At 36.5% G+C, this 11,770-nt stretch overlaps 1 protein-coding gene across 1 annotated transcript in view; it reads right to left on the bottom strand.

The window, feature by feature from the left end:
- Positions 1-430: 430 nt before the first annotated feature.
- AGO2 (argonaute RISC catalytic component 2) overlaps positions 431-11,770 on the bottom strand; it is a 55,474-nt gene continuing 44,134 nt past the window's right edge. The window contains exons 12-19 of the mRNA XM_081996825.1: positions 11,166-11,350; positions 9,074-9,233; positions 6,625-6,715; positions 5,245-5,439; positions 3,942-4,076; positions 2,466-2,567; positions 1,452-1,651; positions 431-1,113 (exon numbers count right to left, since the gene is read on the bottom strand). Of these exons, the coding sequence (XP_081852951.1) occupies positions 1,005-1,113; positions 1,452-1,651; positions 2,466-2,567; positions 3,942-4,076; positions 5,245-5,439; positions 6,625-6,715; positions 9,074-9,233; positions 11,166-11,350 (1,177 nt within the window). The 3' untranslated portion in view covers positions 431-1,004. The remainder of the gene's footprint in view (positions 1,114-1,451; positions 1,652-2,465; positions 2,568-3,941; positions 4,077-5,244; positions 5,440-6,624; positions 6,716-9,073; positions 9,234-11,165; positions 11,351-11,770) is intronic.

The following is an 11,770-nucleotide window of genomic DNA, read 5'->3' as shown; positions in this document are numbered from 1 at the left end:
CAGAAGTATAATGAGCACTCCTTAGTAAATAAAAATAAATAATAGCATCTAGTCTATCACATTAATACTGTGAAACATATATAAAATTTACATTAACTCAAACAACAGTGAAAAAGGATTGTACTGTATTTATCACCACAGACCCGTATTCTTTAGAGACTTTGGAAAGTAAGTGTCACAGTCCTGTATGACAAATTCTAAAGTTAGCTGTCAGTATGATTAAAAAAAAATTCTTTACAATTTTTTTTTAAATGGCACATTTTCTTTTGCCAATCTAACTGGACCTATTAAAAGCGTAGGTACAAGTTCATTCTTTTTTAAAATTCTTCTTTAGTCTATGAAAAACATTTTCAAATGCAGCACAATAAAAAACATTCAAGAACAAGCTTCAGAAAATACATTTGCCCTTAGACACACAGAGAATAATCTTTATAAGACAGTTGAAAACCAGAATTTTGTCACTCTCTTCTTTTGAAAATAAAAATTTTGTAAATGCATCTAGAATAATCAAAGCTTCATAAATAGTCAAAAAAAATGCTTTGCTTTCCTTTGTATTAAAAGCTAATTCACAGCATTTTAGCCCATCAAACTTTAGTATGAATTAGATCTTTACAAATTACTAAAAGCAATTCAATGAATAGCAAACTGAATGAGGAGGTTTGTGGGTTGGGTTGTTGGGTTGTTTTTTTTTTTTTTTCCCCTAAGCCCTGAGATCACAGCTCTTGATTTAATTATAAAATATGGGTCTGTTTTATACCAAGCAGCTTAGAGATTTTTGGCAAACCACATTTCCAACAATAGTGGGGTTTGGTACAAGAATGCAGTTCATAATCAAGTCTGAAATTCTGGACGGAAGGCTTTCTTGCAAATGGGAAAAAAAAAAATTAAGATGCACCACTCATTGCTGGCTGTCACTGTAGCTTGGGCAACTCTTGGTCTAAGTGCAGCTGGTCTCACGTGAATCCAACTCTGTATCGTACTGAGTCGCTAAACATTAAAACATGTCAAGCAAAGTACATAGTGCGCAACGTGTCCTGGTGAACTTGAACTGCTTTAGCAAGTGCTTGATGATCTCTGCCATTACTCTGACCAGAAGTGTGGCTTCCTTCAGCACTGTAAGAGAAAGGAGGTGGGGAAAAAAGAGGGTGGGGGGAGAAGATAAACCCTATTTAATCTGCCTCTCCTTGCATATATTGTTTTTGTATCGTTCATTTCTTCTGAACAGAACGGTCAAAAGCTAATTACCCTTAAAACACCACCGAAGTTCTGAAACGGAAAAAAGCACAGAAGCATAGAGGACCATCTATCTTCTTGCACACTATAATCGAGTAGCAAGACCAAATTTCCCCTCAAACGGCTAACTGAGGATACTACTGACCCCAGAATTAACAAACCCCTTTCCTTCCTGCTTCCTTTCAAATTCCGTCATAATTTAAAACTATGCAACTCACCTATCGTGTTCTTTATCCACCAGATGATACCTGGCTCTGAAGGCAACCAAGTGCGCGTAATATGCTGGTGCAGGGATGGAAACAGAACGAGTACAGCGTACGTACGTATGACACAGCTGGTAGGTAAGAATCTGCAGTTCATCTGAAGAGAAACGATTGTCATCCCAGAGGACATGGTAATGAGAAGGTCTGCTTGTTCCCTGAAGGCAGATCACACAGGACGTCAGCATTTCAAAAACATCTCTTTAAAATCTCTTTTAAATTTCCACCTCTGCAGGTGAACTGCAGTATAACTGGCTGCTTCCTCAAAAGTCACACGTGAGCAATTCTACATACTTCAGCCAATTTTGCCTTTAAAAAGGCGAACAACCTCCCTCCTTCCTCCCCATATAACTTTGGGATTTTTGGATAGGATTGTGTTTTCTAGAATTTCATCCCTGTTATTGAAATTAAATGAACTTACTGAAGTGCACTTTCATCTTGTGAAACTTAGATCTGACAAAAAGCCATCACCTACAGTAGCTTTAGGCAAAACTAACAGCTAGCAGCAACTGAACCTGTGCCCCTTTTTTAGCCAGTATTAAATGTTGACTTTCAGTACTGTGGTTGATTAATAGTTTCTGACTGGGAAGAACAAATCAGAAGAAAATGTGACACTACAGTGGTGCTATCAATGTATTAGTTGCTTCCTAGGAACGGGACGCACATTTCAAGAGAATATAACGCAAGAGGCAGCTCTGTAAAATAGTTCAAATACCTTGCTACCATTCAAAGCAGCACACAGACAGGAGAGAAGCAGAACAAACTAAATGCACAGGATGTGCTGCGTATCTATTCAGTTTCATTATTTTTTTCAGATTTTAACAACAACAGAAGAGCACTGTGGACGGCATAGATGAAAAGCCAACATACACAGATGGAAGTTGTACCGTTTGTTTCCTGTGGAAAGAACACAGGAAATACCAACAGCCAGTGTTATCTTTGAAAGTTACCATCCCACACAAAATGCTGTACCTGAATACCAGCATGACTACACAGGTAAAAGTCAAACTCTGATGGATGGGTGATTTTTGTGTCCACCGTGGTACCAGCTGGAATGTTTCCACTTTTTCCAACCTGGGTGAACAGAAAATGCAAATATAGTAGGGCACACACAAAGTTTTTTCTTTTCAGCTGCACAGTAAGGAAAAAACCACAAGGGAAAAAAAAATGTAAAAAGCAAAAAGTCAAGAATGAGCAAAACCAAAATTTTGTTCAACTGAAAATCTGGAGAGTCTCTACTAAGGAGAAAAAAAAAAAAAGAGATGAGCTGCAAAATCTTCTTAGAAGTTACCTACAAAGATTAGCTTTTCTGATTAAAGTAAAAAGAATTTCCTGCAACTGATTTGTCAAATACTTTTCACCTTCCCATTCCAGGACAGGTTATTCCTCTATAACTTTTCTTGTTTATACCTGAAAGAGGACAATCCACAGTAGTAAGACAGGCCTCTCCTTCCCTCAAAAACATCAAAGCAGAACTTAAAAATACTTTTTACTTTAAAACAATTTAACAATTGTAATCACAGCATGTTATCAATGTAAAAACCACCTTCATGTCAGCATTAAAAGTTACTAATTATTGCCTTGAAGCCTAGGAGGCTTCAAATGCTCGCATGGAGAAGCCTGACAGAAGGAAAAAGAACACGAGAAACCTAGCTGTGAACAGAGGTTTGCCATTAGGAAGTCTTCATTTACAGCAGTGGCTCCATCCTAGACTCGGGGAACCTCCTTTCCACCCAGAAAGGTGGAATCAAGTATTTCTACATCTACTTCACATAGATACAACAACAACTATGAAATACTCATAAAACAATTTGAGATGTTCAGTACTATAAATAATGTGTTGTGACACTTGATATGCCCAAACTGAACTCCACACGTCTAAGACATTAGACACCTAACACACCTTAAAGGTAGCATTAATCGAAAAGAAAGTGTTGTCCAAGTGTAGGGTTCACCCTCCCTAACAATTTGAGTGTCTACATCTCAGCTGGTAACCCAAGAGCCACTCTATAGTGAACGGCAACCAAACCAGTGAACTCACCAGTGCTAGAGTCAGATGAAATATGCCTTAAAGTGTGCTGGGAATACTAAACAGATCTCCATTTACAACAGAGTGCCTGAGGTAACTGTACCAGATGGATGTAGGCATCTATATATTAAACCCTACACTACTCAGATCAATCTCAACCCTTGAGGATCTTGAGACAGTAAAAAAACCTGAAAAGAAACCTGAAAAATTTTAGGAACTTAAAAAAGGAACTTAAAAGCTTCTTGCTAGTTTATTTTATGGGACAGAAAAAAAAAAAGGTTTTCCTTTCCAGGCAGAAAGATCTCACCCAATATCTTATGTAGTTCTTCAAACAAGTCTCTTACTGCTTAAATAAGAGCAGTAAGTAATAGGTAACTTGGCCACCTGCTAGATACTTGCCGGTCACAATTAGAACATACCCGTTCATTTTTATCTGTACAGAAGAGTCTGGTGTGATGCCTTTTCTGCACAACTATAAATGTAATTCCAGGCTGGTAATCCTTTTCTAGTTTAATGCATGCTTCTCTGATAGCCAGCAATTCGTGGTGGAGAACCTGAATCATAAACACAGAGATGTGTGATAAATATGAGAGATAGCTATCTCGCAGATTGCTCTTATTTATCGTGTTCTTTCTTGCCTTGTCACTCAGAGTAGCGAGATGTCAAAGCATGCAAGATCAAACCTTAATTTCTCCACTTAATGAGAACAAATTAGATCACCAGTTTCCTGAGCCAGGCAAGAGCTGGTTCCATATTTGTTCAGCTCCAAGCATGAGGCTTGGACTAATAAGCTGTACGTCAAAATCTTTTTAACTGACAAATACAAATGAACATTTAATTAGGCTGTTGAATATACAACAGCCTAATTATTTTTCAGACTAGTACAAGGGATAAAAATCCAGAACTGCTCAACTGCATGTTCTTTCCCAGTTTTGTGAACGCTCATGCCAGACAATCAATAAAAACCGAGAGAGAGGAAAGTGCAATAAAACAAAAGGCACTGATTTGGGATTTAGGTTAGTTATGAATTAAAAATTCAGTGAAAAACAGTGATAAATGGGAAATAAAACCCCCAAAGTTCATACAAAGATTAGTTTTATTAATTCAAGTTTACTGAGTGACCTTTACTCTCTCCCCTTGGATTTTAAGAAGTTTACTAAATTCTCTCTCTTTTAATTTACATATAAAAATACTGGAAAGGAAAGCATATGTAAATATCCTTTAGATACATAGAAAAATATTTTAAAAAAATATGGTACTTGTAAGCAAACAAAATAATTACAAGAAAGTATCTGTTAAATTTCATTGGGAATGAATGAAAAGTGACAGTGTGAAAATACAGCATTTATTAATCCTGGTTAAAAAAGTAGGAAAATTAGCCTACATTTAGTTTTTCTTTACTGTCAAAAGTTCTACGGGATACAGTTTGACTAATATGTCTTGAATAGGTCACAGATGTTGAACATCACTTGAGTGCTAAAACTATCCTTTATCATTTATGATTTTGCAAAGGAAAGTATTTTAAAGGGGAGAAGCATTAAAAAAAAAAAAAAGCTCATGAAAAATATGAAAACATTTTTCCTGATCTGCTTGGTTAGAATCCAACAAATTTGTGGAGGGAAGATTCATGGAGGGTACACTTCTTTTTGTAACTCCAACTACAGAAAAATACATTACTACCAGAAAAATACATAATCCAAATCTCAAAAAGAAAAATATAACCTGTTGAAACTGCCCCTCAGAAACACCATCTCTGTAGAAGATTATACGAGTTGGTTTAAATCTGGTTGATTTGTAGAACTGAATAAGCAACTCCCTGACCATGGCAGCCAAATCTTGTATGATTTCTTGGCGGTGCTGCTGGACCCGAACAGTGGCACAGTATCGATTAGGATGAGCATCCATGCTTCCTACAACCTGTTGAAAAAATGCTTAGTATCAAACCAAATCTAAAAGTACTTCAGTAAAGGTATTTCATAAAAATAAATGCACAGTCTTTTTAACAGTATCTTGCAAACTAGGGGGTTGACCAAGCAAAGATATAGTCAAAATCATAACGTGCTCGGAAAGAGCTTTGAGTTTAGTCTACCTGTGGTAACATGCTCTTCCAAAACCAAAAACTTGTTTTAAATCTAAAAGACTAATTTCCTGTTTGCACCTACCTGCAGTTAAAAATTCAAGTACAATTTGATACCATTCAGTACATGGATACCATGACACCATTGATTTACTCCAGACTGCAACATAGGAATTTGAATTCCTGAAGACCGAGTGCTTTTCTGGGACACTGTGGATGTATCTATAAAACTGAAACGGTGAGGCACCACCAAAAGGTCCCCACCGAACAGGTCCTGCTCGCCAAGGGAAGGGAATTTTCTGTTCATGCAATCTCAAAATTCACACTTCTACAAATGGCATGTAAACCATAAACAAATGGCATAAACCCAAACAAATCTAAATTGCGTATGTCAAAAATCACAACTAAGCACATCTCCACCTGGCTTTCCCTGGACACAAACAAAATAAAACAAGTATTTTTTTGTTTATTTAGCACCAGAGCTAAGCCTAAGATGAATACCACACATACTGACACCAAAGCTATTAATTATCACGTAAGCCAGAGCAGCCATTATAGTGTTTGACATAATGCAAGTCAAGAACCTTCCCGTTTTTAAGGAGCACATTTTCAAGAGATTACTGCACAATTTGTGTTGTCAGGAAGCTTGAACCCCCAAAACCCACAACTGAGCCAGCCTAGTTCCCTATCAGCAATGGATAAATTCTTAACATTTTTAACTGCTGAAAAAGCAGATTCAAACATGCACCAGCTTATTACAGGTTGCTGATAAATATCAGCTAATAGAAAAGCTCCTCTGTGTATTAGCATCTCAGGCATTTTACAAGCTAACACATACATTGAAGTAATTAGTATCAGAGCACTCTCTCCAAAGTTTCATTAGATACCTGCGCAAAAATAATTTATAATGCTATAATTAGGCCATCAGCAGAAATGGACCACAAAAGAATTGAAAGTAATAAAATGCGTTAGAGCTGAGTAGCAGGAGAGAGCAGGGGTTAAAGATCATTACACAATTTACTCACTGCAGCAATAGAAGGCTTTTTTCCATCTCCAGCTGGAGGATGAGTTACATCTGCACCAAGGAATATGACAGGCTGTTGAAATACTGGTGGTCTGATAAAGAGAAAGCAAATTTGTAAAAGCAGCAAAGCTTAACACTTAATAAAGCACATTGTAACACAAGTAAACAGCACACTCTACTCTTGCAGTGAATTAGTCAACAATCTGCACTTGATCACAATCGGTCACTCGTGCTGTGACAGTAATTAAAAGTCCTGATTAGGGTTTTCATACTAAATACTTGGCCTGTTTTTAGAGCAAAGCTAATTAGTACTTTTCATTAAAAACAAAAAAAAGATTTTTTTCACTTATAACTTGGAGAATTGTAGCCTTTATTGATCAGACCATAGGAAAGAATAAAAGTTGATTCCTTAGCATCAAATAGCATCTGAGAAAATTAAAGGATTGTGCACACCTGTACACAGATGCTATGATTTTCTTTCTGAACAAAAAACCCCATCATTGGTAAAAATGTACAAAAATTTGTGTATCATAGGCAGTATTTTAAAAGTAGATTTTTTTTTTTTTTAAACGATGCTTCAAAGTTTTAAACAAACCTTTAATTAATTCGCTGCATCAAAAGTAGAACACCAAAACACTACATGGGAAGTTTTAAGCTTCAACTCTATTCGTTAACTAAAAAATTTTAAACAGGAGATCTTAGGCCACCAGAATTTTTTCATGTGTATGTGAGTGTGTGGGGGAACAGTTATGTAGATAGATTCTGCTGGTTTCAGACCTTCTCTAAAAAGAAATTTGAGGGCAATTATAACAATGTAACTTATAATTCAATTATACAAATAAAAAGCTGTTCTATTCCCATCCCCTCAACCAACAGAAAACAACAATTAAAGAGTTATGTTTTAAATATTTGAAACCTGCACTTTCATACAACATCTAGGTGTTGTGTGTAGTTGTGCCACTTTCTCTTTTTCCCTTTAACTCCATTTTCCCAAATGCACAATTTATTGGCATAATGAGCAGAATTCAACTTTCTGGCCTCATCATTGCTGTCAGCACATGCCATTTAAGAGACCTTATGTTTATGAATCCAGCATACAACTACTTATGGGGGGGGGGGGTGTGTTCTGTTTCGTTTCCACAGCAGTTATCTTTAACTCCTTTTTAGAAAAAACAAACACAAACAACAACAAATAGACAAAAAACCCCACGGTGCCTTTTTGAAACGCATGCTCGCTAACACAGTGGGTTTTAGTTGCTTTCATAGGAGTCTCCAACAAGCACATTACCCAGGCTGAGTATATTTAGTTCAATGAATGGAACTTCACAAAGATACACAAAATATATATCCCTTCTGATAATGTGTTCTTTTTTTTCCCCCTCCCTAAGTACTTGTTGTTGGATTATTTTTCAGCAGCTGCTTTCTGACTAGCCTAAATATGTCGAAGGGAAAATTTCCTTATCTGTGCAAAACAGAATGTTGACTTCTTTGAAACAGGCTCCCAAGAATGATGTAGGAAATTATTCCCCGACCTCTCTGATTGTAAAAATGCCATCTTTTTACTGACATAGAAACATACTTGTTCATTTTGATTTAAGTGGCTTTATACATCTTTATGCTATCCTTCTCTATCCTTGCAGGTAAGGCAAAACAAGCTGTATTTTCTTCATTCTTCCATCAGCATTTCTTGTGACCGATTTTTCAATAAAACCGATAAAAATTTCAATTTAGGAATGTTTGTTTTAAGGTGATACACAAACAAAATATAGTCTTTAACAAGCAAGGTCCCTCTTTTTTTTTTTTTTTACAAACAAGTTGATATTTATTTTACTCCCACTCAACTACATGCGGGACTTCAGTGACATGTCAGCTATAGAATTCAATAGTATCAAAGAAACTTCAGAGAATATAGTTCACAGTATAACGAAAACTTATCAATGTAACACTAATAAGAAATTGCAAGGTAAACTGGACCTGGAAACCAATTAAGAGTTTCCCGCTTCCAGCTTGTGTTTTTTTAACTATCTATGTAAGTTAAGACATACAACAAAATGAAGAATCTTGACTACAATTAAACTATAAAGGAAAAGGCACTAGTATTCAAGATGTTATTTGTTTCTGAAAACTCAAGGCAAATAAAATATTATAAATTTATATATATTATAAAATTTATATATATATGAAGTGTAAAACTTTCATTGGAAAGTTGTACACTTCAACAGTCAGACTGCAATAACTATTTTTATTATAGATTTCAACTGGAACAAGTATTCCTCTCCAGCCTTCATAGCCTAACTTTCAAAGGACTATTTATTAGAAGCCAAAAGACAGTTTGAAGAGTCACTTAAACTACAGAGCGATGACCACAGATAAAAGCACCCAGTTATCTTCATATGATGCACGTTCTCTTTACATTACAATACCCTCTTCCTCTTTGAAAGATGGCTTACCTTCCCTGTGGCAGTAAAATATTATTTACGCCTCCTAATTTGACATTTATTTTTAAGCAAAGGTTCGACAGAGTTTGCGGTGTTGTTCTTTGCACATTTTTCATCTGAACGCACTGCGTAGCCATTCCCAGCACAGTGTCGCCAACACGTTTCACCTCCGCTGCAAAACCAAGCAAAAATAAAAAAAAAATTGCATATCGCAAATCAAACCATGTAGGTTTTGATTCAGTGACAATTAACTACACCTAGAGTTTTTGCACAGTGATTATTTAAGCTTAAAGAAACAAGAAGAAACCTAAACCCCAAACCCAACCCCAGCCTCCAGTAAACCACCTCCCAGTCCTGGAGTGCTCCACCTGCCAACAGCGCAGTAACTGGGTCCCAAACATAGCTGAAGACACTGTTGGCTTATTTTAACTAAGAATTCTTTTTTTTTAATTACACTAATTATAATTTTAGAATTTTAGTGTTTTAATGTGGCTAATGGAGTAGGTAATATGGCTAATATTAGGATGATGACCACGTGTTTCATTATTAAACACTGGACTAGTAACGCAAACTTAATAGTAACGTGCTGAGTAATATTCAGCCAACCAGTTTATAAGTTCATCACTTGCATAGAAAGTGGCCAGTTTAGCAAAGGATGGCCCATAAAACCTCCAAAAGAAACCCATTATGAACTGCACTATTCAAAAGGTTGAAACAAATGCTACTGTTAACGAGAAGATTGAGACTTAAAGGCTTTAAGAGAACCATACCCTTATACTGAGGAAAAGAAGAAATTTAGTCTCCAAAGCAGACTCGGAGCAGATGCAACCCACCTCGTGGCAACAGGAGAGGGAAAGAGGCTTTTTTGAGGGCCAGTGTGAGGAGAACAGTCAAGGAAAAGACAAGACCGTGGGTATAAGAAGTGCAAGGGTATGCAAGAGCGCAGGGAGAAAATAAAAAGCGATGATTAGAGGGGACAGAAAGAACTACAATTAAAGATAATGACAAGGAAAGCAGATGCGAGTGGTACCACATCCTCTCCGTGGTTAAGTAGAGGAAAGAGTCCCCTTTTAATGCCAAACAGGAAAAGCAAAAATGTCACTTTGCACTGAATTTCTACTGAACAAATTAGAGACGAGCAACTTCCTTTGCAAGTATGAATTCAAGGGGCGGGGGGAAAAGGTACTATTTTGTTAGAGGTTCTTTTTTTTAATCTCTCTTTTTATTTTATATGATATAATATTGGGAAAAGAAAGCTAGGAAATGATTTTCTGCTGTATTAAATTGGTGAGGGATGGGATAAAAAAAAAATTGCAGCTGGTAGATCTAAGCCATTAGAGAAGAGAGAGTCCATGAAGCTATGGAAGAAATATAGTGGATGTTGCTGCAATTAGGCAAGGTAAGTGAAAAAAGGAGGAAGGCAGGAGAGGAAAAGGAGTCTTGCCTATAGGAAGAGCTAGTTAAAACCAAAATGCATGGTTTACCTCAAACATATTAAAATCTATGTGTATATGCTATGTAAAATGCACTAATTGTCAATCTGTTTCCAAAACACAGTTTAAGTTGCTGAGTTTTCACCTTCCAGGCATCAGTGTCCTCACAACTCAAGAGTCAAAAAACTGAAAGAACAGGAAGAATCGATTGGCAGAAATCTTCTCTTTCGCTCATCTGTTTTTGCAAAAGGGGGACGGCACGAGTAAGCAAAGATGTTCTCAAAGCTACATGGTTCTCGAGTTTATCACTTCTTCAGTCACTTGGAATTTTTAGCACACAAATTATAGTAAGTGTATTTTAATCCACTGCATATCAATTTCATCAATTTCACAAAAGCCTTGGTTTAGTTTTCTCGCTTACAACCTGCATCTCAAATGTACCAACAGGAAGAATGCAGAAAAGCAAACAGACAAAAATAATGAAAAAAATTAAGGGCTTAATATAAAACATCATGCAGCACAAGAGAAGGAATAGAATTAATTTATAGCCCATTCCCTAAACAGAATTTATGTAGTTAAACCAGAATGAAACTGCCCTCATTCAGATACTTCACAAAAAATACATGAAATTCTGACTGAAACACACATGCTTATGATTTGCACTTACTGACCATAGACTGGTGTTTTTCCTGGCAAAATTACTACAACCAGCTGCAGCCCAGTATAAGTGTTCTTGAGATGTCTGAACATGGGCTCCACACTGTCAGCTCCCTGCGCGTATTTACAGAAGCAGGGCTGCCCCTGGATTGGCATTCCTGCATCTCTGGAAATCTTCCTCAGTTGTTCTGTAAAGGACCTAAAGGATGTAAATAAAATACATTAGACTCTCAGGTAGCAAAATCCATCTTGATTTTTTTTTTTCCTTATTTTTAATGTAACAATCCTGTTATACTTGCAGAGTTGTGCTGTCTAAAAACCTGGGAATTTACCCCTAGCGTATCTTTAATTGACTTGTGCCTGTATAGTCACTGAAGAAAAGACAGGGGAAGATGAGGAAATACACTGTATAAATAACACCATTACTAAACACTTCACTTCCAAAGCAAATTCCACCTTATTTGATCTTTCTATGAGAGATTCAGTATAAGCTACTTTTTGCGAAAACACAATGATGATATTTTTGATAGCCTGCTCTACCATAATTCTGTGTATGTCACCACAAAAACGGCTGGAGTTCCTTCTTTTTCTTGGTGAGGAAAACAACCAACAGAAGTTA

Source organism: Phaethon aethereus (assembly GCF_964289735.1).
Source record: "Phaethon aethereus genome assembly, chromosome: 2".
Classification (NCBI taxonomy): Eukaryota; Metazoa; Chordata; class Aves; order Phaethontiformes; family Phaethontidae; genus Phaethon; species Phaethon aethereus.
This window is presented reverse-complemented; position numbering and strand designations above follow the sequence as displayed.